The sequence below is a fragment of the Cajanus cajan genome, chromosome 2 (genome assembly GCF_000230855.2).
Source record: "Cajanus cajan strain Asha chromosome 2, NIPB_CcT2T_4, whole genome shotgun sequence".
Taxonomy (NCBI): domain Eukaryota; kingdom Viridiplantae; phylum Streptophyta; class Magnoliopsida; order Fabales; family Fabaceae; genus Cajanus; species Cajanus cajan.
This window is the reverse complement of record NC_138518.1, coordinates 17599784-17626716: the sequence shown is the minus strand read 5'-3', so window position 1 is coordinate 17626716 and position 26933 is coordinate 17599784. Positions and strand designations below refer to the sequence as shown.

The following is a 26933-nucleotide window of genomic DNA, read 5'->3' as shown; positions in this document are numbered from 1 at the left end:
AAAATGACAATTTGGTGAAATGTATTTATTGCTCACATTTAATACACCAACAAATACTTCTTTGCACAAAGAACGAAGATGAAGACGGACAAAACAAGCTTGTGAGAGATACTCAAGGATTTGTAATGGTTATATTTATAAAGCACCTACATAAAGAAGCTTGAAGATTCAAAAAGAGACAGACAGAAATATAACTACATATAATAATAATTATAAAAATCATATATATATATATATATATATATATATAAATTCTCTTTGTAAAATCTCATTACTTAATTGGTTGTATCACGTTTTGATAATAAGACAAAATAACAAAGTAATTTTTCAACTTTAACTTTGTGTTATTATTTTGAAGTTAAAGCAGCTTGACTATAAAAAAAAATACTTGATTGTAGAAGTTTTAAGAGGCTTGACTATAAAAAAATATTTGGTTATTAAAGCCTAAAGAAGCTGTGTTCAAAAGTGATTGATGAAAGAATACTTATATCTTGTGAAAGATAGTGAAACTTGATCGGGTTGATCAAGAAATGAACATAATCTTAGTGATTGAGACGAACCCGTACAAAAATATTGTATATTTTTTTCTCTGAACCCTTCATTTGCACTTATAAGATCTTGAAACTACTTCACTATTTTGATAAAGTGTTAAGTTTTTTATTTACACTATTCAACCCCTTTCTCGTATTTTTCTTTTCTCCACACCTATCTCTTATGTTTCATTTTGTCTCTCTCTTCGATCTCTCATACTTTATTTTCTCTCTCTTTCCTATCATTCCCTTTTGTATTCCTCTCTTCTCTCTCTTTCTTTCCTTTTTTTCCTTGCTCGATTTCTTTCTTTCTTTTTTCTCTCTCTCCTTATTTCTCTTTTTTGCTCATCTCTCATTCTTTCTATTTTTTTTTCTTTTACCTCCCTCTTCTCTCTTTCAAAGTTGATATAAAAAATATTAATATTTTTTTTAATTATTAAATATTCAAAAATGTTTTTCAAATTATTAAATATTATCTAATAATAATTTTTAAAAGTATTAAATATTTAAAAATTAACTAATATTTATTTTATAATATTTAATCTTATAATCTCTCTCTCTCTATATATATATATATATATTTATTAAATCAATTTTACCCATGGTGTAAATGAAATTACTATTTCCAAACTAAGAATTCAAAATCTAAGAAATTTAAATTGACTTATCCAAATAAAACATTTAATGAATGATAAAAATTGAAATCAAAGTAATTCAAATTCTAAAAATTTCAAATTCTTTGAGTTTCTAAAATTCTTCATTTAAACAGACCACTAAGAAAATGTGAAATATCTTTGTTTTAACTTACAAGGGAGCCTCACAAATTTAAGATTCTAAAACAAGAATTTTAGTTCATCAATATGATTTGTTTAAAATTGGTGAGAATGAAAATATTGAATAAATGTTTGGTACATTTCAAATTATTATAAAAAAAACTTAAGATCTTTAATCAAAGTTCTTTGATGACTACATGGATAGCAAATGTCAAAAGTGAGAACTTTGTGAGCCTCAAAGGACTTGAAGATTGTCTTTAGATGGGTTTCTTGGAACTCTAAAAGTTCAAAAGGTAGAGTTGATAAAAGATACCAAAATAAAGAAAGAGTATCCTCATAGCTTTAAAGGTTTAGAAGTCATAAAAATGTCATCATCCAAGACCTTCAAATTTGAAGATTTTTTTTATAATACTTGTGATTATTTTTGGAAAGACAAGTGAATCAATACTTAGTTTGATTGCCTAAAAATGCAAGGAATAAAAGATTACGTGTAAAATGTGAAATGTGATTTTTATAAAGCTATATTAGTTGAAAGTTTTTATTTTTCTAAAGATTAAATACAAATTTTATCAAGTTCTTTATGTTGATTCTCTTTTACTCACATTTTTTTTCTTTTATTTTTATATATTTACTAGCTTCATGCGATTTGAATTGTTAGAAAAATAATTTAGTTTTTAATCATCAAGTTTTGATAAGGTTAAATTTCACCTGTAGCACAATATCTTAGATTTGTTTTGGTCAACCTAAGAGTAATATTACTAAACTTTAAGCTTGCCAACAAAATAACATTTTTCTATTAATTTTTATAAAGTAAAAAATAACATATATCGATAATAAGGTCTTTAAAAAAAAACTTAACACATGCCATTTTCATTTAGAAAAAAAAAAGAACTCTTTCAAAATATTATATTTATTAAATATATATTTCATATATATTGATATTTATATATGTTGTTATAAAAAAATTCTTATAGATTAAAGGACAATATTAATAAATAAATGCTATTAAATGATAAAAATAAGCAAGTATATTTGTTTTAGGACATGTTTAGATGATAAATCTAAATGGGATAATTCATTTTTTTTTTGAGGAATCTCAAATGCTTGGGGTGAAATGTGGATAAAATTTTTTCAAAAGAATTTAAAATCCAAATATTTATGAAATTCATTAAACTAATATGATTTTAATTTCTTAAAAAAAAAAGAGAGAGTAAGAATTAAAAGTTTTTCATATCTTTTCTTTCTTATCTCATATATATATCTTCTATCTCTGTCCTATTTTAATGTTTCCATTTGTTTTTATCTTTTATCTTTCATATTCTATTTTCTCTTTCCCTTCTCTACTCTCTCTTTCCTGTTTTTCTCTTCCAACTTTTTTTCTTAATAATTAAATATTCAAAAATATTTTTAATTATTAAATCTTTTCTAATATTAAATTTTAAAGTTATTAAATATTTGAAATTTGACTAATATTTATTTTTATAAAATTTAATCATAATGAAAATTAAATTATTAAATTCAAATTAAAAATTTTAAAAGTTTGAATTGACTTATCTATATCTACTATAAAAAAGAAATAAACTTTTGGTAATCATCCTTTTAATTTTTATTTTTATATTAAATACTATTATCCTTCCATTTAACAAATTCTTTTAAAAATAAATATAAAAATAATAAAAACTTAAATAGAAATAATTTAAATTTTGAAAATTTCAAATTCTTTAAATTTTAAAATTTTATATTAAAACACACCATTAATTAAAACTTGGACAAATCAATAGAAGGAAAAAATAAAAATAAAAAAGAGAGAGAGAAACCTTTCGTATCGTACAACAAACCAAAAAAATTCAACGCGTTGAAGATTCAACAAAAGCACACACTGCTCATATTTTATGTGTACAGTTTGCACTATATAATCTACTACCATAACCAACTACACTCGCACTTTCCAGATTCGTTCCCGCATAATTATTACCTATTTAATTATTGAGCTGCATTATTATTATTATTATTATTATTATTATTTACCATTTATTTAAACACAATTCCTTCCCTTCCTCCCATCTCATCTCACATGTTATTATTGCATAATTTATTCAAAACATGGAATTTTGACTTCAGCATTGCAAGCTCAGCGTGGGGGAGATCAGGGTCATGGAGCGAAATTCAGATCTTTGAGGCACTACCCATTTGATATCTGGCCCTGAAATCGAGCTTGAATGGCGAAAGTTTGGATTTTGATGGTGTTTGCGGTGGTGGGTGTGATTAGCATTGGCACAAGTGAAGGGGCAAGGAAGGCCCCATCATGGAGGATCCACACCCTCTTCTCTGTGGAATGTCATAACTACTTCGACTGGCAAACGGTGGGTCTGATGAACAGTTTTAGGAAGGCCAAGCAGCCTGGACCAATCACACGTCTCCTCAGTTGCACTGATGAGGAGAAGAAGAATTACAAAGGGATGCATTTGGCACCAACCTTTGAGGTGCCCTCAATGAGTGAACACCCCAGAACTGGTGACTGGTAAAAATCATAATGTTGATAATATGAATGATAATAATCAGTGTTGCAAAGCTACTGATTTTGTTTTTGGACAAAACTTATATGTAGTTTCTTAGGTGGTTTCAGTTGTTCCATCGGAATTGGAGTTTTACTTTGGTAACCGTACTGACATCTGATGTAAATATTTACTATGTGGATTATAAAGTGAAACTTTGATTTTGATTGGAGAGCAACATGGAAAGTACTTGAAGAACTGTGTATAAGTTTTATCTTTTTAAGGGGGGAATTTTTGGAATTTGGAGTGTGGGATGTGGATTGAGTTGTGTGGTTTCTTTGTGGAGTGAAATTAATGATATTAGCAGTGTTTATAATTGTCCAATGTTAATTGGTTACTTACTGGGACAATTTTTAGTGTGTAGTTCTGTAGCAATTGCTGATGTTGATCCTTTCTTAGGCATGTCTAGGGGCAGGATCTGTGAGTTCTTGAAACACTGTGCAAGCATTGTGGGTTGGTGCGGCGACTGAATTCTTTCTGTGAATTTTAGCTGTGGATTTGTGTGGTACTGCAGTTGGGATTGCTATTATGACTTGTGAGGGTGACAAGAAGTTTTCTGATGTCAACAATTTTCAGTTTTTCTAATAGATAAGACCATTGACCTTGTACTTGTTGCTAATCAGTGCAGGGTATTTGATGAGTAATTTTGATACTCTTCCTTCATAATGAAAATATTTTAGCTAGTACTTTGGTATTGTGTAAGGGGCATTTGATTTGAGAAAATATCATGTTTTCATTTTCCGTGTTAATTCTTTTTCCTGATTTCAAAAGTTTGAAATGAAAACAAAATCAAAATTTATTTTCACTTTTTCCTATATAAACATTTGAAAATAGGAAATAAAGTAAAAATGGGGAATGTTTTCTCAATCCAAATGGCCCTTAAGTGTTAGTTCTTTCTCATATCACCCCTTTTAGAGTGTTTTGAATTTTAGCAAGTTCCTTTGACAAATACAACTTGTGCCTATCTTATTACAAAAGCAGAACCATTTACTGAGGATAACAGGATGAAGAATAAATCTTCTGCCCACTATGCAGGTACCCTGCAATAAACAAACCTGCCGGGGTTGTACACTGGCTAAAACATAGTGAGGATGCAAAAAATGTTGATTGGGTTGTCATTCTGGATGCAGACATGATAATCCGAGGCCCAATTCTACCTTGGGAACTTGGTGCTGAGAAAGGAAGACCTGTTGCTGCATATTATGGGTATTCACTAATTTGTTACTTGTTTCTTATTCACTCCTTTTCTTTTAGTATAGTATAAAATGCTAGATATTTACCCATCACTTCCATTTCAGCAATTTTTTAAAGGTTGCTAACGCACTAGTACAGCTTTCATTTGGAAATTAACAATTTATAACAATATGGAAGTTCTGGATGACCAAGGCTTATATATTTACATTGGCCTTAATGTGTTTACTTGACGATATGAATTAGGGAATAGGGGCTTTGTTAGTACACAAGCTATAGAGCTTTGCTTGATGTTATGAAACTTGATTAAATCTCTTAAAAGTAGTACTTATATCTTGTGTTTTTATTAGTGTTTCTTTGGCTCACCATTGAAATTGCCATGTATCTACATTCTTTCTGCAGGTACTTAATAGGTTGTGACAATATTTTGGCTAAACTGCACACAAAACACCCAGAACTGTGTGACAAAGTTGGTGGACTTTTGGCTTTTCATATAGAGGACCTGCGAAAGTTTGCCCCATTGTGGCTTTCAAAAACAGAAGAAGTACGTGAAGATAAGGCTCACTGGGCGACAAACATAACTGGTGACATCTATGGGAAAGGATGGATCAGTGAGATGTATGGATACTCTTTTGGTGCTGCAGAAGTGAGTTCAATGCCTTAACATGACTTTTTTATTTCAGGCATTATAAACTATGTGCTCACCGTAACTCTGCAGCAACTGTCTCACACTTCATTATAGTGCTTAACCACTTCCACTAATTATTTTGCGTCTTTCCTTCTTCTGTCTTCTCCTTTGGGTTCCCTCCCTTTTCTTCACAGATTGGACTTCGGCACAAGATCAATGAGAACTTAATGATCTACCCAGGTTATGTTCCTCGAGAGGGTATTGAGCCAATTCTTCTTCACTATGGGCTGCCATTTAGTGTTGGGAATTGGTCATTTAATAAACTGACTCACCATGATGATGGGCTTGTATATGAATGTAACCGGCTCTTTCCAGAACCTCCTTACCCGAGAGAGGTATGTAAACCGTTATACTTGTATAAGGAAACTCATTTGAGGTGGTAGAAGAAGCAGGATTTTTTTTCCCATGGTGTACTTGCCTTGTGGGAGAAGAAATTCCTGTGTTATAGAAAAGTATGTGTATTTGTGATATACTAATACTTTGTCGTGTTAATAAGCAAGCATATAATCCCATGACCTATGCATTTATAATACTCAGCATTTTAACTTCATGTTTGTCCAAATATACTGAAGTTATGTGCTTAAATATGGCATCAATTTTTTCCAGTTTTGCTGAAATCAGAAAGTATCTTATTGCAGGTAAGACAGTTGGAACTTGATCCTGATCGAAGGCGAGGCCTATTTATAAGCATTGAGTGCATAAACATTATAAATGAAGGTCTTTTATTACATCATGCGGCAAATGGTTGCCCTAAACCAGCATGGTCTAAATACTTGAGCTTTTTGAAAAGCAAAGCTTTTGCAGAACTAACTCAGCCAAAATACGTGAATCCTGCTACTTTACAAATGATGGAGGATATCAAAGAAGAACATGTCAACGATGTTGCTGGAAAGCCACAACCTAAAATCCATACTGTTTTTTCGACAGAATGCACCACGTACTTTGATTGGCAGACTGTAGGACTTATGCACAGTTTCCGTACAAGTGGACAGCCTGGAAATATCACTAGACTTCTCAGCTGCTCTGATGAAGACTTAAAGAAGTATAAAGGCCATGATCTAGCTCCCACGCATTATGTTCCTTCTATGAGTCGTCATCCATTAACAGGAGATTGGTAATTGTGTTTTTGTCTGTTTCAACTTCAGTTACATTAAGTTAACTTTTTCAGTTAGTTTCCTGTTATTTCTGCACTGACATTTACTGTACAATTGGGACAAAGTGGTGGACATTATTAGTTGCAAAATCAATCATGGAACTAGCAAAGCATAAATGTTTTTAGCATCATTCTTTTGAATATAATAAAAGCTAATTTATGCAAGAACAATATTGATGAGTTGATTCCCATGATTAATGATTATCTTTAAGTTGTGTCCAAAGGAATCTTCGTCATGGTCAAACTAGTTATCTACCTTAGTTGATTTTTTTTTTACCTTTCAATTGTTTTTATTTCCTTTGATCTCATTGTTACTTAACCTCTGGTTTTTATTTTTGAAATCAGATTATTTTTTTTTATCATTATTTTGAGCATGCTCTCTAACCTCAAAATACCAGACATGCCTGTAGAATGAGAGTAGAGAGAGAGAGCCGTGTGAGTAAACCAGAAGGATTATGAGGTGAACCATTCTAGATCCAACATCCAGAGAAGCTTATGTGATAATCATAAATTGTGCTTGACCTGAAATTAAGGTTCTGGGTTTAGTTTATCAGTTTAGTGGAACCGAATTTAACCTTTTTATTTAATACTGTTAAACTTCTGACCTTTGCCTTATTTTTCCTGTTCCTGCTTAAATGATATACAAGATAGCTCATGCATCAACCATAGTGTGCAGTTAATGAGAGCCTTCATCTTTTTAATGCATCATGTGACTGAATGATTTAGACTGTAGTTTAAAAAGCATGACAGTCTGTCTGTTTTATTTTAGGTATCCGGCAATTAATAAACCAGCTGCAGTCCTTCACTGGCTTAATCATGTAAATATTGATGCTGAATTCATAGTGATTCTTGATGCTGATATGATCTTGAGAGGCCCAATCACACCATGGGAATTCAAAGCTGCTCGTGGTCACCCTGTTTCAACCCCCTATGAGTAAGCCTGGTGAATTTGATTAGTGTTTATGAGACCTGTTAATTTTCATATAAATGCAGTGTTGCTGACTGCAGTTAGCATGTGCAGTACATACATGTTTCTGCTGATGTCTGTTTGGCCTCATGTATTCAGTATGATGACTCATTTGTGTTTGTTTTAATCTTTTATATGCTAGCTACCTTATTGGCTGTGACAATGAGCTTGCAAAATTGCATACTAGTCATCCCGAGGCCTGTGACAAGGTTGGTGGTGTAATCATTATGCATATTGATGATCTCCGGAAATTCGCTATGCTATGGCTGCACAAAACTGAGGAGGTCCGAGCTGATAGAGCTCATTATGCAAGAAATATAACTGGAGACATATATGAGTCTGGGTGGATTAGTGAGATGTATGGTTACTCATTTGGCGCAGCAGAGGTATTTTGTTTTTACATTCTTATCATGCATACTCAGCTTCTATGTTGATATGATGATGGGTGTCAGTGTTAAAGATATAGCCTGTTCCAGTTCCAGATTTTGCCTTTGCAGCATTTTCAATTAAAGCTGATCTTTGGCTCTTGATGGGAGGTGGTGTCCTATTGTCATTTGCTTGCTACTTACTTGCACTACCCTTCAAAGAGCCAACAGGACAAATATGAGCCTGAACCCTTTGGTTTTCAGTTGAGTGGCTGTCAAATCTATTCTATGAACAAACCAATCAAATCAAATTTCAATCACAGGATGCATAGCTATTTAAGTCATTTCACTTTTATAATTATGATTTTTTTCTTTTCTTCGAATCTTCACACTAGTGAAGCACACTCGAGTAAAACAAACACAAAATTGGACTTAAGTTTGGTTTTTTGGATGGGAAAAACTCTACTCATCATATATATATATATATTGTAGGAAACATGATACGCTCAAACTAGTGGTGTTCATGGATTGGATTTTTTAAAAATCCAAATCAAATCGAACCAATTCATTTTATAAAAGTAGATTAGTTAACCATTCCATTTTTTATAAAGTGAATCAATTTTTTTTTTATAAAAAAAATGGATCAGATTTTTCAAAATTATATTGGTTCAGTGTGGTGTAGTTATCCACTTTATGCTCACAGATGGATCAATTTTTTTTAAAAACCGAACTGATCTATTTTGTAAAAATGGATTGGGTAACCGAATCAATTTTGCAAAGTAGATCGGTTCATTTTTTTTCCTCTAAACAGATTGGATTTTTTAATCTAGATCGAATTAGTTATGGATCGATTCAAATCGGTTTGAATTTTTTGCACACTTGTAGATCAAACACATATAGAAGACTACCAGCATGCCTTTCCAGTAGTGCCTTCTTAATATCTATGCTTTGAATTCCTTATGCAAATTATAGTCTTTCAGTGGTAGTTGGATCTATCTTTGCTGAATAAAGAAACAAGTATACTATTTATTGGTGTACGATACATAAAAGGAAAAGAAGGGGGGGGGGGGGGTTAGTTTTTCATGGGTGTTGCCGCATGGCTTCTTAATCATTTTATCAAGAATAAGATGCAGTAATAGAAAACATATCACAGGAGAGTAGTCCATAAATAAACAGGGCCCCTTTTGTGTTCCTTGATAGCTTGAAAATAGATCAAATACAAACCCATGGGATCTGTAATTACTTACTTGACATTCTATGTCATACCCTAACTACTCTATCATTATTTTTACTTGTCTTTTATTGTTTCTATTACTAGTTACATGATAGAACTCTCCTTGGTCAATTGTCAATTAACAGAAGCTACATCCTAGCAGACAGTTGTAGTCAAATCTTTGCCTCTACCTTTTGTGGAAAGTGTTTAATCCCGTTAAGCAGGGATACCATTTTTGCGCCTTGTTCTTGTGTTGATCGCATCTCTGATCTGTCTTCATTCCTAGTCCAATTTATTTATATTTTGGGTTCCAAGTTGCAATTTAGCAGGACACAACATAAAAATGGATTGGACCCGTGTCAGTTTAAAAGAAGAAAAACAGAGGTTGTGTTTGTTTTAAACAATTTTGCAATTTTCAATAAAAAAAGGAGAATAAGGTAGGATTGCTTGAACAATTCTTGCATAGCACTATGTCTATAGACACCATCAATCAAAAAAAGTTTAAGATGTATTAAAATAATATTAAAGCCTCATGAAGTTATATTGAAGATTTGAAGTTATTTTATTATCTTGATTTTTTGTTGATTCTACCTGTTGTTACTTTGCTTAGGCAAGAATTGTTTGAATTGCTTTTGTTGTGTTCCAATTTCATTTTCTCTGATATGAAATATATCAACATATCGTCAATCTTGAAGCTTATTGACACACATATACACCGTGGTTGTGTTGCATGTCACTGCTCATGGTTTATAGGTTTGATTCTTTCAGTTAGACGTAAGTGGTAGAGGCTTTACTTCAATTAACTACATTGAGATGAAGCTAATATTAACTGTTGAATAATGACTGAACAGGGAGAGTTCTAGTTTATTAAAAATAAGCCAATAAAATACTAGTAGAAACCAAAGTAATGAAGATATGACAAAGCATGTCTAATACATAAGTAACTACAAGCCACATGAGGTTGTATTGATCTGTTATCAAGTGATAATTGTTCCATATATTTTGAAAGGACATTGAGGGCCTTATTTATTTATAAATGCAGTACTTTCTTCATTATGGGTCTATTCAAGTAAATTTTTCCCCAAACACTTCTAGGTGAGGAAAATATGAAATAAGCTTCTACATAAGCTAAAATTAGCTTAAGCATAAGTTTATAAAAGTTTCCAACTATTAGCTTTTCCAAAATCTTATATTTAACTTATGTATGAGCTACTTTTAGCTTATGAAGAAGTTAATTTTAATTTTCTTTCCTAATTTTTCTTTCTAGAAGTGCTTTTGGAAAAATTTATCCAAACAGACTATTTATTTTATTATTGGCTCTTATTCTTGAGGGAGTGAACATAAATAAACTTTATGGTGTTCACTTCTGGGTTGAGTTGTTCCGGACACAGTTGTGAACTAGAGTAAGTATCAATTTTCAATACCTAATCCCTATCATGCTGCAGTGTGTTTTTTTATCTTTCAGGGTGTATCTCACTAGATAGTTTCTTACTTACTCTGTAAAGTATGAAAAGTATTTCACAGCTGTAACCAGTAATTTTTTTTTATGCAGTTGAAATTAAAGCACACTATAAACAATGAGATACTGATATACCCTGGATATGTTCCGGTACCGGGTGTCAAATATAGAGTCTTTCATTATGGATTGCGATTCAGTGTTGGGAATTGGAGCTTTGACAAAGCAGACTGGCGTAATGTGGACGTGGTCAACAAATGCTGGGCCAAGTTCCCAGACCCACCAGATTCCCCAACACTTGGTCTGGCTAAAGGGGAGGATTTACAGCGAGACCTGCTCAGCATAGAATGCGCTAAGGCATTGAATGAGGCACTGAATCTGCACCACAAGAGAAGGTGTTCTAGTGATAATAATTCTTTGTTGACATCAAAAGAGGAGGAGAGAACACAGGAAAGTGAAGTCACAAAGGAAGCTGACAAAATAGATGCAAATGTTGATTCAGTTAACAATTATATCTCAACAAATCAGTCGGAGGAATCAGAAAGTGTTCGGAAAGACGAGATGCCTAGATCTTTCAGGTTTTGGGTGATTTTCTTGTGGGCATTTTCTGGAGTAGGTTTCTTGGTTGTCATATTTGTGGTGTATTCAGGTCATAGAAGAAGAGGGACAAGGTTAAAACATGGCAGAAGGAGAAGAAGCTTGCATTCAGGTTTCATGGAAATGAATGGACGCAGTCGCAGCGGTGTTGATGTTCCTCTGTAGACATTGTGCTACTTTTCTTTTTTCATGGTGTAAAGCTGGTTTGTCAGAATTTGAGATTTGCTACATGCAAGGGTCACAAATTGAAGGTTTAAAAGGCATGGTTCTTGAGTGAGCCTATGTGACTTCACTCATGCAAAGCAAGTTATTCTGACCCTCCAAGAGGATTCCCATTTTTTGATATTGTCTATGAATATTAATGATTGAAAAATTTGCATAGGGAAAATAATCTTCTGTTCTTTAATTTGAGATTGTTTGTACTATTTTTGTACCCAGAGAACATAAGATCTTAGCAATGTGTAACAAGGGAATGGATTATCCTGCAGCATAGGTGAGGGAAATACTGTATACTTGTCATTTTCTTTTTTGCCTTGTGATAGCAAAGGAATTTTATGAGTGCTGAGATATTTAATCTTTGATGTAACTCTTTTATGGATCTTAATCTTACCCCTCTCAACACTTGCTGTAAAGACTCACTTATCTAATAAAATCAGGATATGTAACTTATGTTGAATTTAGACATTGCCAATCAACTATTCTAGATTCTTTGTTTTATGCATATGCTGGCTTGGGTTGCTACTCCATCCTTGTTCATTACTCAATCCTTCTCAATCTAATTTTGATCTTGGAGAGTAAGAATTGACGGTTATGTTGATCTATTATTTATTTAAAAATGTATAAAATAACATATGGAGCTTGTTATTTTTGAACTTGGTAGATAGAGACTTGATGTCATCTTGGGTTTGCTTTGGTCATCATTACATAACAAATTGTTATAAACTAGTTTTTCATGAATTATTATAAGGTATATCTTGGGAAACATTTTTCTCTTACTATGATCCTTTATATAGGCACCTCATATAGGAACCTTGTAGGAAGTTCGTTTAAGGGGCATTAATTAAGGGACATAATTTTTTTATCTCCAAATTGTAAGTAGAGGTATATTAATTAAGTATATATAAAAAATAAAATAATGGAATTTCAATTGTTTTAAGAGTATTTTAGAATATATATATATATATATATATATATATATATATATATATATATATATAAACATACACTAGTATTTTATTATTTGTAATACATAGGTTAAATATTTATTATATATATCTAAAATTTATAATAAATTATAATTACTATAAGTAGATATTTTTAAACATATAAATCACATATCCTTTTGACAATAACATATAAATTATATTTTAGATTTATGATAAATAATTTATATTGTAACATAATATTATTTTATTTATTAATAATTTATTTTAAAAATATTAAAATTTAATTCATAAATAATTATGATAAATAAAAATGGAATTATATAAGAAGTTAAAAAAATTCTAAAAACTCTCTTATTAAATAAAAACTCTTTCATGTAGGATAGAGATTGGTTTATACACACACACACATATATATATATATATATATATATAATTTTATTTTTTTCTCATGCTCCTATTGTTAATAAAGTTGTAATTGCTACGATTGATTTTTTCTTTTTATTGCCTGCGAAGGTCTTGCAATATATGATATATACTCTAAATAACTTTTGATAAGCTTACTTTACTTAATAATTTATGTTTTGTGTTAAATTTTAATAATCTAACCATTAAATTAAAAAAATTTAATATATAGATCAAATTTACAAATTTTTAATAAATTTAAAAATTATTTAATACTATGTGACATAAATTAAAATATAAAAATATTTCTAAATTATTTTAGGATTGGGAAGCCTATGTAGAATCTGAACAGAAACACCAAATATAATAAAGAAACTAATAGTGAAAATTCTCGACTTAATTGTTAGAGATTAGTTGTAATCTTGTTTGTGACGTGAAGTAGTATAAATTTGTGGGGTCTTTATCTTTCTCCATTTCTTAACCTAGCTAAAAAGATTTCTAGATTGAGATTTTTGTTTTAAAATATCTTATCCTCAAATCAGTTCAAAAAAAAAAAAAGTTTTATAAACTTAGCCTCCACAAAAAAAAATAGGTGTTGTCCCATAATATAATTTTTTTTGAATAAAGGTAAATAAAGAAAAAAAATAGTAATTTTACTACTTCATTTTATTAATTCTTCTCCTTCTCGTTGTTAAATACACATTAAGACTAAGTAGGTGATATAATTACACAAATACATTCGTAAAATTGTGTATTTTGCAAAATCTTATGATATTTTTCTTTGAAAATATTAAAGATTATTTTTCCTCTACTATTTTTTTTTATCCGCCATTGTCTACAAGGGTCATCCTAATAGAAAGGTGCTATAATTTTTAATTGAAAAAACAAATTAGAGAGTTTCTCTACTCTCCATAATATCATAAGACCCACTTACACTCACATGGGGCTCACCTTATGTGATTCGTGCATTATCTCTAACGTTAAGGTACCAAAAAACACAGACATGTGCATATTGATTTTGACTTTGTAAAGTGAGATCCAAGTACTTTTGTTCATAATTCAACTAAAGTCATTATCATTACATTCATGTGATGCTTTCCTTTCTTTCTTTATGAAAACGGTCCTTCAAACTTTTGGGGGTAAATTATTTATGTTTCTAAATTCTAATTCATCAATGCGTTTCAAGAATATGTATTTTAAAAAATGTGTTGAAGGTTAGAGATTCTAAATTCATTAGTGGCATATTTACATGTGTATAAGTGGGATTTTGAATTTATTAACCAATTTTTTTTTTTTAGGATTGAGTTAATTCAGATTGATTTTCTTAAGATGATATCATAGTTAAATTAATTATTGTTAAGACTATTAAATCACTCACTTAGGGGGTGTATTGGTTTAAGATTTCATAGGATTTTAAAAGACTTTTTTTTGAGTAAAAAAGTCCATTGGTATTCAATCAGGATTTTATGTCACTTAAAAACAATCCAGTGGTATTCAATCTGGATTTTCAAGATTTTTTAAAGAGTCCATTAAAATCCACTGGTATTCATTTGAGATTTTTTACAACTTAAAAACAATCCATTGGTATTCAAAAATATAAAGATTTTAAAGGATTGTTGTATGAGAGGGATTTTGAAGGTGTTATTTATAAATACCAGATTCATAAAACAATCCCATCCAAACCCATCGGATTTTGAAGGATTGTTTGAAGTGACTTTTCAAGTGTTTCAAGAATTTTCAAGTGAATTTTTCATATTTTTTTTCTATGCTCCTGTCTTCTCCATTTTTTTCTCTACTAATAATACTACACTATTATTCATTGCTCATATATAATATTGTAGTACTGTTCTCATCTCATTCCCCTATTTTGTGAAACTCTGATATGTAAATGATAGTGTCATTGACTTGTTATATTTTTCTGTTAGTTCTCTTTAATTGACTTGCTTTATTTTATTCTATGTAGTTGAATTTGTTCCTTTATATAACACAAAAAAAACGATTGAAATTTTAACTTTCAAGTGATACTTTTTTTTATAACACACGTCAAGAAAAGAAAAAGGTGAAAGATGAAATTGATATCATAATCTCTACGATATATATATATATATATATAAGATGAATTTGTTAAGGTTTCTGTGAGTAGAATGAGATGAAAATGGATCTTAATTGGGAGAAGAACTCTCTCAGCATAAAAATTGCGATCTCTCTCCTTCCCTTAATTTGTTACTCTTATCCTTCCTCATTTTATGACTCAACAATTATTTTATTTTTTTTACTATGAATTTTTCTTTTTATTTTTATATTGTAAAATTAGGATTTTTTTATATTTTAAAAAAAGAAAATTAACATAAGACATTGTAGTATCTAATTTTTTAGGGTTTAGGATTTATGCCTTCATTAGCTTATTTTTTTTAAAAAAAGGAAATATTGTTAAAATATTTGTTAGAATAATTTACATTTATAAATATCGTTAAAAATTATCATATAATATATAACTAAAATTATATATATATATATATATATATATATATTCTCTATATCTAAATACTTTTGTTTATATAAAAAAAATTATATATCTAAATATTTTCCCAGTATCAAATATACTGATTTTTTTTATATAAAAAATTATCTTATGTTTCTATATTTCTGTTTTTGCATGTTTTTTTTTATAATGGCTGAGGTATTTGATCCATTGGGATAACCAAGATATATTTGATCTTGTATGATTGGTGTGCTTCTAAAAATAATAATATAATTTTATTGATTTTGTCTCTTATCCATAATTATTTATATAACTAGTTTTCAACATATATTGTTTTAGTAATTCAAATGGGAGATTTACAAGGAAATAATAAAGGAAAAGGAAAAGAGAAAAAAATATGAAGCTTGGAATAAGGAGGATTCCGATGAATTATTACAATTGATAGTAGATGCTATAAAAAGAGGATAGGATATTATGGACAATTATTATTATTATTATTATTTATCTAGACATTATTGTTTTTTTTATTATTTTTGTCTTAGACTCTTTTTAAATTTGAATGTATGAATTTTTTTTTAAAATCTTATCAAATGTCAAAACTCCACAAAAATTCTACAAAATCCACAAAATCCCACAGAATCCATTAAAATCCTGATTTAAAAGTCTTGCAGAATTCATTAAAATCCTGATTTTAAGTCTTATAGAATCCTGCAAAATCTTAAAAGTCATGAAAATCCTGCAAAGTCTTTTAAAATCCGCAGGATTTTTTTTAACTAAAAAAGTCCTTTAAAATCCTAATCCAATACACCCCCCTTAGATTCTATCAAATCATTAATAGATGTCCAATTTTATATTTTACTTTTAAGATGTTCAATTATTAACATAAAAATAATGTATTAAAAATTTCTCATCGAGTAATAATATGATAAAAAAGATAATATACATAAACAAGAATAATTTTTATCTTATAAATTGATTTTATAAAATTAGATTTAAAATCTTTATATTAATCTTATTTATGAAAACATTTTACGTTGAATATCTTATAAAGTTCCACTTGTATGTCAAATTCATTGAAAGATTATTATGGCAAGTTTTCTTTTTGACATGTGTATGATATGATTCAGAAAAGAAAAAAAAAAAAAAATCAATGTTGTCATTGATTAAATCACCATACACACGCATCCAATTTGTGCATTTTTTCTCCCAATCAAAAAAAGAAAATTTCACTTTCTTTATTTCTTTCCTTTTTTTTTTCTTTTCTCAAATATGTCCAATAATAATGTCATGTCATTTTCAAATAATGAACCATGGACACACATCCTTTGAGTAATGTTGCAACTACTGGTTGTTACATCTTCACCATCCATCATTCATTCTTGTTTGTTCCAATTGCTACCAACATGAATATAAAATAATTTGGCTTCTTATGTTGAACAGAACAAACATTAATTTGAATTGAATCTTCACCAAATCCAATAACAAATTCACAGGAGAGCGTTGGAGATTTTCATAGTGTTTCAAAATGTGGGTCCAAACCAAGATGTAAAAGTGATAGACTATTAATAAATTATTTTAATTATATTTTTGACTTAAATACAATTTGGTTGTTGTAATATACCTTTTTTTTAAGCTCTCATAAAATTATTTTTTTTATAGAAAAATAGACCTACTAATTTTTTTCTGTTCTATTTTTGTTATTTTGTTTTGTTTCATTGAAATATATTTATTTTTTCCTTTTTAGTCTTGTAATACGTGAGTATTTACTTTTAATTTTTACTAAAAAAATTTAAGAGGACTAACTCAAAATAAATAAAGTATTATATGGATTAAAATGAAAATAGATATATTATAAAGATTAAAACAGAATATCATGGACATAATAAAAAAGTAAATTTTACAAGAATTATTTTAAAAATAATTCTACAAGGACCAAAATAAAAAATAGTATATTATAAAAACCAAAAATATTTATAAATTTATATTTTTATCATTTGAAATTTATTAAAATTAAAAAAATTAGATTATCTTTTTTTTTCACATTTAAAATTTTGTAAATTTTAACAAACTAGTGTTTTAGTATATGTGTTTTATAGGATAAATATTTTTATATGATTATAATTTATAATTGATAATAAATAAATAATTTTAACTTATAAATCATATTATAATTACAATTAATTAGAAATAAATTTTTTAAATTTATTAATTATATTGAATTTTTATTATAAATAATTTTAAATGTGATATATCATTTTTAAATGGAAATTGTTCTTACCGGAATTTGGTCGTAGAGGTGATCCGTCCAGTAAGATCGGTGAGTCTCATTTGCCTGATGTATTGGTGCTCCAAGATGGGGGAGGTACCTGCAAAAGAGACTCCGATGCCAAAGTTAGGGTTTTTGTGTGTAATAGTCTCGTATAAGTAATGCACGTACCTTGGAGTGAATTAGGTTTGCCTTGGGCCTTTTTAGGCTTGAGATAAGATATATCATGATATGATATGATATGATTGAAGGGCGGATCTGGTTTGGGTCGAGATCCTTGGAATCAGGTATGATTTGCTCAAATACCGGGCTGACGTCGCGCAGCACGTGCCCGGGGCTGTTTTGTATTGCTAATCCAGGCTCGGAGCCCGGGTGCGAAGTACGGTTAGTACACTAGCCCCCCGAGCTCTGAAGACCGTAGGTCGAGGAGCTGAGACCGGGCTCGCCAGTGGGAAGTAGCTTTTCACATGCGCCACCTGAGGGTCCGCCATGTGTCGCGACTGTTTATTTCCCGAAAACGTGCAAGTGGCGTATTAAGGGAAATGACGGTTATGCAATGATGGGTTGCAATTAATGTGTCATCAGGCGTGCCCTTTGGTTGACACGTGTCGCGTCGGTTTTGAATTTTGGGGGAGAGTTTTTTCCTTTTCTTCCACTGGCGCCTCTTCGTTTTTACTCTGTCTTTCTTCTGACTTCTCGAGTACGAGAGCTTTTCTTGCTTTCTTGCCTTTGCGCTTTCATCACCGTTTTCGGTAACCCTTTCTTTGTTAGGGTTGTTTTCTGAGGAGGAGTACCAGGTACTTCCTTTTTATTTGCTTTTTCTCTCTTTTCATGGCCGGTGGAAGTGGTGCCGGATCCTCTGCGTCTGCCAGGGGCAAGACGCGTGGCAAGGCGGTGGCCGCCGGAAGGGTCGTTGTTGAAAAGAAAGACCCGCCGCCGTCTGGGGGCCCGGAGCCAGGCGTTCCTGGTTACGACTGGGTTAAACGCGAGGTGGCTGAGGCTCATAGCATTTTTCGCTCTTTCCTCGAAGTGAATGTGTTTCGGAGGGCGCATAGGGTTTGCGATTCCTCCATCTCCCACATGATTCGGCTTGAGCCCTGTCAGACCGATGAGGGCGTGTACATGGGGAGGTCTACTGATCCCCCCCATTTATATGTATATCAATGCTTTTTTAGGGATTTGGGTGTCTGTCTTCCCTTCACTCAGTTTGAGTGCGATTTTTTGAATTTCATCAACGCGGCTTCTTGCCAGTTGCATCCCAATAGTTGGGGTTTTTTTAGGGCTTTTCAGGTTCTGTGTACAGTTCTAGGTATAGAGGTGTCTCTTCGCGTCTTTCTTCATTTTTATTAGTTGAAGATAGGCGTTCCGCCTTATGGCATTTTGTCCCTGAGCGGGAGTAGGGATGAGGGTTTGTTTACTCCCTACTCTCAATCGTATAAAAATTTCAAGCAGGAGTTTTTCCGGGTCGCCCTCGTGGGTGTTGATCCTTTGGAAGATGAGGTGTTTTACTTTGGCGGTTTGCCGAGGTTTCCGTTCTATTAGCGTCCCAAACCGTCTAGGTTTCACGGCTTGGGAGATCAGAAGGTGACGGCCGCGGAGGCGGTCGCCATTAAGAATCTTGCCGCGCTCCCTCGTCCACTGGATTGCAAGCTCGTTCTGTCGCTTGCAAATTCGTCTTATAGGGAGAGGGGCCTAGAGAGTGAGTATTGTACGCTTCAATAGATTGCCAGGCTTGTGTAGTTGCCTTTTACTGATGTGCTTCTATTTCTTTTCTACAGGCATTATGGGAAAAACTTGTGGCGCGAGCTTAAGCACCGCTACAACGTTACCGAGCTCGAGGTTCCTGAGCCTCCGGAGGAGGATGTTGCCCCCCTAAAGGCTAGTCGAAAGAGAAAGAGGGGGGGGAAAGAGGCCAAGGGAACCTCAGTCCTTCCAGGTGCCGAGGAGGTGGCCTCCAAGGCCGCTGATGCTGATGCGGTGGATCTCACTGAGAGTCCACCACCCCAGGTGGCTTCTGAGGAGGTGGCTCAGGTTGTTGAGCCTACTGGACAGGCCGCCGCGGTGGAGGTCCGGACTGCCGGGCAGGCTGCCCGAGTTGCCAAGGTGGTGAGTGTCGTCTTTCTCGGACTTTACCTTTGCCTTTTGTTGTGTTGTCCGGCTGTCTGATCTGGGTGATTTTTGCAGGCAGGAAATACCGCTGAACCTGAGGTGCAAGCGGGAAATGCCGCCGAGCCTGAGGTGCAGGCCGTTGAGCTGGTCACCCAAGCTGCTGAGGTGGGTGGTGTTTTGTCTCCTTGTTTCCGTGGTTTCTCGTACGTCACATTGTTTGTTTTTGACGTGGGACTGGTTTTTTGCAGGCGGGGCCGGGGGTCCCTAAAGTGGACTTTCGGGGTGCTGAGCGGGGAGCATTGTCCTCTGCCACGGATTCGGCGCCGCAGGCGGGCTCGTCGCAGAGGCCTGTCCGGACTCAATACCTATCCCATCACTTTGGGAAGGGTATAGATAAGGCGCGGCTGGATCACGTGAGCGCCTCCGCCGACATGGATTCATTGTGGAGCGCGGGGGTGACTGCGGAGGGGTTCTTCCCTCAGGGTTCTCTGAGCCCCGAGGACCGGGGATTGATAGACAGGGTTGGTCCCGAGGACAGCCTTGATGCTGCCCAGGTCATGCTGTAGAGAGTGATGGGTATAGTGAGCCACTGGAAGCCTAAGTGGGGCCAACAGCGGGAGGATTTGGCTAAGCAGCAAGAGGACCTGGCCAAGTTGAGGGGACGACTTCAACCTTGGAAGGAGGCAAACAAGATCCTGAAGGAAGAGAATAAAGCTCTCAGCGCAGCCCTTGGTGAGACAAAGCGGCACGAGGCTGAGCTCCGTTCTACGCGTGGCGACCTGACCCGGGTGCAGAAGTCTTTTGAGATTGCGTTGCGATCCAATGAGGCTTATGCCTCTCAAGTGGGGGAGCTGCAGGGGCTCGTCGCCTTTTCTCGAGGCCGCGCTCGCACCTTGGAGGATGAGGTGACCTCTAGTCGTGGCCAAGTACGGGCTCTGGAGGACATTGTGACCTCTCTTAAGGGCGAGTTGGCGACGGCGGCTGAGGAGCGCCTCCGTAACGAGGTAATTCTTGGTGGCCGTGAGGACGAAATTGCCACCTTGAAGGCGGAACTCGCGGAGCTGGTGGCGGGGAGGGCGGCCACGGACAAGAGGCTCGCGGAGGTCGAACGCTCTGTTGTGGTTGAACACAAGAGGGGCTTCCAAAAGGCTGCTCGTCAAGCTCGGCTTCTTGCTCCCGGATTCGACTTTTCTTCCATGCATGTGGAGAAAGTCGTCCGTTTTGGGAGGCTAGTCAAGGAGGACGATGCCGACGACAGTTCTGGCGGGGATGCTTCAGCCTAGGCCGCCTTTGTAATAGCTGGATTTATTTTTCTTTGGCTTGAATTAATGTACCGAATTTTGAGAACTTTGTTTGTATATATATATTTTGTTCTATCTTGTCCGTATTTGCGTTCAATTTTGGTTGTTCACGCTATTTGAGGCACATGTTTGGTGTCTGCTATATGCTTCTGTATATGGTGATACTTCTACCTTGAGTTGGTGAGGTCGAGATTCGAGGTCGGCCTTAGTTTTTGTTTAGTAGGACTTTTTGTGGGAGTTCGAACCCGGTCGTAAATGAATGTGTTAAGATGCGTATTCGACCTCGAATTTTGACTAAGTAATTGTTGTGAAAGTTCATAAATGACCCTAGACTGGAGTCAAAGTCTGAATTCGACCTTAAGTTGGTCGTGCCGGGGTTTGAATTCGACCCCGGTACTGAGAGTGCGGTGTGCTTTGCCAGGGTTCAAAGTCGTCTTTAGGTTAGCGGTTCGTACTCGACCCCGGATTATCATGTTCGAGGTTCGTGTTCGACCTCGCTTTAAAATGAACAACATAATTAAGGTTCGAATTCGACCTTATGCTGAGAGTCCCGAGGTTCGTACTCGACCCCGGATTATCATGTTTGAGGTTCGTGTTCGACCTCGCTTTAAAATGAACAACACAATTAAGGTTCAAATTCGACCTTATGCTGAGAGTCCCGAGGTTCGTGCTCGACCCCGGATTATCGTGTTCGAGGTTCGTGTTCGACCTCGCTTTAAAATGAACAACACAATTAAGGTTCGAATTCGACCTTATGCTGAGAGTCCCGAGGTTCGTGCTCGACCCCGGATTATCGTGTTCGAGGTTCGTGTTCGACCTCGCTTTAAAATGAACAACACAATTAAGGTTCGAATTCGACCTTATGCTGAGAGTTCCGAGGTTCGTGCTCGACCCCGAATTTTCGTGTTCGAGGTTCGTGTTCGACCTCGCTTTAAAATGAACAACACAATTAAGGTTCGAATTCGACCTTATGCTGAGAGTCCCGAGGTTCGTGCTCGACCCCGGATTTTCGTGTTCGTGGTTCGTGTTCGACCTCGCTTTAAAATGAACAACACAATTAAGGTTCGAATTCGACCTTATGCTGAGAGTCCCGAGGTTCGTGCTCGACCCTGGATTTTCGTGTTCGTGGTTCGTGTTCGACCTCACTTTAAAATGAACAACACAATTAAGGTTCGAATTCGACCTTATGCTAAGAGTCCCGAGGTTCGTCCTCGACCCCGGATTTTCGTGTTCGAGGTTCGTGTTTGACCTCGCTTTAAAACGAACAACATAATTAAGGTTCGAATTCGACCTTATGCTGAGAGTCCCGAGGTTCGTACTCGACCCCGGATTATCGTGTTCGAGGTTCTTGTTCGACCTCGCTTTAAAATGAACAACATAATTAAGGTTCGAATTCGACCTTATGCTGAGAGTCCCGAGGTTCGTACTCGACCCCGGATTATCATGTTCGAGGTTCTTGTTCGACCTGCTTTAAAATGAACAACATAATTAAGGTTCGAATTCGACCTTATGCTGAGAGTCCCGAGGTTCGTGCTCGACCCCGGATTATCATGTTCGAGGTTCGTGTTCGACCTCGCTTTAAAATGAACAACACAATTAAGGTTCGAATTCGACCTTATGCTGAGAGCCCCGAGGTTCGTGCTCGACCCCGGATTATCGTGTTCGAGGTTCATGTTCGACCTCGCTTTAAAATGAACAACACAATTAAGGTTCGAATTCGACCTTATGCTGAGAGTCCCGAGGTTCGTGCTCGACCCCGGATTATCGTGTTCGAGGTTCATGTTCGACCTCGCTTTAAAATGAACAACACAATTAAGGTTCGAATTCGACCTTATGTTGAGAGTCCCGAGGTTCGTGCTCGACCCCGGATTATCGTGTTCGAGGTTCGTGTTCGACCTCGCTTTAAAATGAACAACACAATTAAAGTTCGAATTCGACCTTATGCTGAGAGTCCCGAGGTTCGTGCTCGACCCCGGATTATCGTGTTCGAGGTTCGTGTTCGACCTCGCTTTAAAATGAACAACACAATTAAGGTTCGAATTCGACCTTATGCTGAGAGTCCCGAGGTTCGTGCTCGACCCCGGATTTTCGTGTTTGAGGTTCGTGTTCGACCTCGCTTTAAAATGAACAACACAATTAAGGTTCGAATTCGGCCTTATGCTGAGAGTCCCTAGGTTCGTGCTCGACCCCGGATTTTCGTGTTCGAGGTTCGTGTTCGACCTCGCTTTAAAATGAACAACACAATTAAGGTTCGAATTCGACCTTATGCTGAGAGTCCCGGGGTTCGTACTCGACCCCGGATTATCATGTTCGAGGTTTGTGTTCGACCTTGCTTTAAAATGAACAACATAATTAAGGTTCGAATTCGACCTTATGCTTGGAGTCCCGAGGTTCGTGCTCGACCCCGGATTTTCGTGTTCGAGGCTCGTGTTGGACCTCGCTTTAAAATGAACAACACAATTAAGGTTCGAATTCGACCTTATGATGAGAGTCCCGAGGTTCGTGCTCGACCCCGGGTTATCGTGTTCGAGTTTCGTGTTCGACCTCGCTTTGAAATGAACAACATAATTAAGGTTCGAATTCGACCTTATGCTGAGAGTCCCGAGGTTTGTACTCGACCCCGGATTATCATGTTCGAGGTTCGTGTTCGACCTCGCTTTAAAATGAACAACATAATTAAGGTTCGAATTCGACCTTATGCTTGGAGTCCCGAGGTTCGTGCTCGACCCCGGATTTTCGTGTAAGAGGCTAGTTAACTTCGAGTGTTACAAAAGCAATTCGTGAGGAAGTGGATTGAGCAAAACGTATAATTTTATTGATTTGTTCTTACGTGCCTCGTTAAAAACCCTCTCAGTCGAGGACCGAGGCGGCAAAAGAGTGCACAGCTTGTTCGTACTGAAAGTAAAAGAAGATTAAGCAAAAAACTTAAGGAGCTATAGTGGGGGGATTCCCCTCGCTTTGCTTGCTTGACGAGGAGATCTTCAGGCTCTCGGCGTAGCATTGTCGAGCTATCTTCTGATTAACTTTGACGGAGATGACCTGACCGTCTTTGCCCGGGAACTTCATAGTGAGGTGTGGGGTTGACACTACCGCTCCGAGTTGGTTCAAGGTTGGCCTCCCGATGATAATGTTGTAGGAAGTGTTGGCTTCCACGAAGAGGTACCGGACCATGACCCGCCTTGTATCTGGTGGCGTTCCGAAAGTTGTCAGCAAGTCTACGTGTCCCCGAGTGTGAACTCGTTCTCCCGCGAAGCCGACTAGGGGCTCCGTGTGAGGTTGAATGAGAGAGTGGGGGACGTCTAGTTTGAGGAAAGTCGGCCAGTACAGGACGTCAGCCGAGCTTCCCTGGTCAATGAGTGTTTTCTACACTTTCCAGTTGGCTATCTCCACGATGATGACCATGGGGTCATCCTGGTTAGAGCTGACGCCGGCGTAATCTTCATCGGAGAAGGAGATCGGTGGTGAGCTTTGGTGCGGGGCCGAGGTGGTAGAGTGGACGCAGTTGATGCTCTGCAGGTGTTTTCTTCGGGCCGAGCTGCTGGCGCCTCCTCCTGCAAAACCACCTACAATCGTGTTGATTACTCCCCGTAAGGGAGTCGATGCTGTTTCCTGACTTATTTCGGCCTGTATCGCGCCGTTAGTGTTTTCCTGGGACCCTGTGGGTAAGTTTGTGCGAGCTCCTGACCCGCGACCTCTCCCGCGTCCCTGGCCTCCAGAGCCACCTTAGGAACCTGGCTGTCGCTGGATGTAGTGGCCGAGGTGGCCTGCCTGGATGAGCTCTTCGATGCGGTCCCGGAGCGTGCGACACTCGTCAGTGGTGTGGCCGTAGTTCCTGTGGTACCGGCAGTGTTTGGACTGATTGGCGCTGTTGGGGGTGTGGCCGGGTGGTGGGAGGGCTAGTAGGTTATTGTTACTGGCTTCTTCCAGGATGTGGACTCTCGGGGCGTTTAGGGGAGTGTAGAAGTCATACCTCCCGCTTCTGTTGGCTCTGGCCGACTTCTTGAATTGGTTGTCATTATTGACTTTTACCTTATCCTTGTGGCCTTGTTCCGGTTTTGCGGGGCCCTTCCCGCGAACTTGGTCGCGGAAGGCCGAGTGCTCTTCCATCTGAATGTAGCCGGCGGCGCGGGCACGCAGCTCATCCATGTCGCGGGGGGCATCGCGGCATAGGCTGTCGACAAACGATCCGGGTTTCAGTGCCATGAGCATGGCGTGCAGGGCGACCTCCGGGTTTAGATTCCGGATCCGAACCGAGATGTTGGAGAAGCGCTCCATGAAAGCTCGCAGAGATTCATCATCGTTCTGCCTGAGGTTGGCCAAGGCGGCCGAGGTTGTATGGTGAGGCCGGCTGGTGGCGTATTGTGCCACGAATCGCCGCACAAGGGTGGCAAAGCTGTCGATGGATCCGGCTGGTAGTTGGGTGTACCAATGAAGCGCAGGTCCCTTGAGTGAGGTCAGAAAAACCCTACACAATATAGCGTCGCTGTTAGTGTAGAGGTTTACCTGAGTTGTGTACGAGTCGATGTGCTCGTCGGGGTCCGTGGTGCCGTCGTAGCGGTCGAGGTGGAGGGGCTTCCACCCGCGGGGCAGTGGGGTCTCCATAATGCCATCCACAAAAGGATGACGGTGGAAGGGTTCTTTGCCCTCGGAGACATGGGTGGGGGCCCTGCTAGTACCCTGCCCTGATCTGTGCGTGGATGCATGAGACCGGTGCGTGGCGGGCCGTGAAGTCGGTGCCTTGGTCGTCGCTCGGGATTGGGAGGCTGAATGTGCCTCCTCCTCATGAGTGTCGCTCTCGTGCGGAGGTTGTTCGGAGTGGTGTCGAGGGAGCTGGGCGCGAATGCGCTCGTTCTCGGCACGTAATGCTGCGAGGTCTGCTTCATTAGCGGTCCGCATCGCTGCAAGGTCATTTTCGTGCTGGGTGCGCATGTTTTGAAGGTCGGCGTCGTGCTGTTGTCGCATCTGCTCAACTTGGTCGATCAGCCGCCTTAGGGTTGCAGCGTCACTGTCCATGTTGACTGAGTGGCTTGCGTTGTCTGTTGCTCGTCTAATGTGGCTTCTAGTAGAAACCATACAAGTGGCCGATGAGGGCTGTCTCGATCGGCCCCACGGTGGGCGCCAAATGTTCTTACCGGAATTTGGTCGTAGAGGTGATCCGTCCAGTAAGATCGGTGAGCCTCCTTTGCCTGATGTATTGGTGCTCCAAGATGGGGGAGGTACCTGCAAAAGAGACTCCGATGCCAAAGTTAAGGTTTTTGTGTGTAATAGTCTCGTATAAGTAATGCACGTACCTTGGAGTGAATTAGGTTTGCCTTGGGCCTTTTTGGGCTTGAGATAAGATATATCATGATATGATATGATATGATATGATTGAAGGGCGGATCTGGTTTGGGACGAGATCCTTGGAATCAGGTATGATTTGCTCAAATACCGGGCTGACGTCGCGCAGCACGTGCCCGGGGCTGTTTTGTATTGCTAATCCGGGCTCGGAGCCCGGGTGCGAAGTACGGTTAGTACAGAAATAAATATGATATTTAAAATAATCAATAGTTTAAATATTTTCCTCTTCTTGACAGAAATTGTAAAATCTCATTTTTTTATAAATAAAATAAAATAAGTGTTTAATAAAATAATTATATTTTTTGACACAATAATTTAATTAATTGGGCTAGTAATATAATTAAAATATTTTAATTAAATAAAATAAAAAGAAAAGGAT

General features: G+C 36.6%; 2 protein-coding genes across 2 annotated transcripts; one reads left to right on the top strand and one right to left on the bottom strand.

Annotated features, from left to right (window-relative positions):
* The first annotated feature begins 3220 nt into the window (after window positions 1–3220).
* LOC109817271 (peptidyl serine alpha-galactosyltransferase) lies at window positions 3221–12164 on the top strand. The gene is made up of 8 exons (XM_020382488.3): window positions 3221–3824; window positions 4894–5064; window positions 5452–5695; window positions 5872–6072; window positions 6376–6851; window positions 7660–7824; window positions 8000–8243; window positions 10988–12164. Exons 1-8 carry the CDS (start codon window positions 3523–3525, stop codon window positions 11651–11653), a joined length of 2469 nt encoding a protein of 822 aa, XP_020238077.2. The 5' UTR covers window positions 3221–3522; the 3' UTR covers window positions 11654–12164.
* Window positions 12165–24577: 12413 nt separating this feature from the next.
* On the bottom strand, window positions 24578–26227 carry LOC145954786 (uncharacterized). The gene is made up of 2 exons (XM_083069473.1): window positions 24946–26227; window positions 24578–24765 (listed from the first exon to the last, which is right to left on the bottom strand). Exons 1-2 carry the CDS (start codon window positions 26225–26227, stop codon window positions 24578–24580), a joined length of 1470 nt encoding a protein of 489 aa, XP_082925599.1.
* Between the last annotated feature and the right edge of the window lie 706 nt (window positions 26228–26933).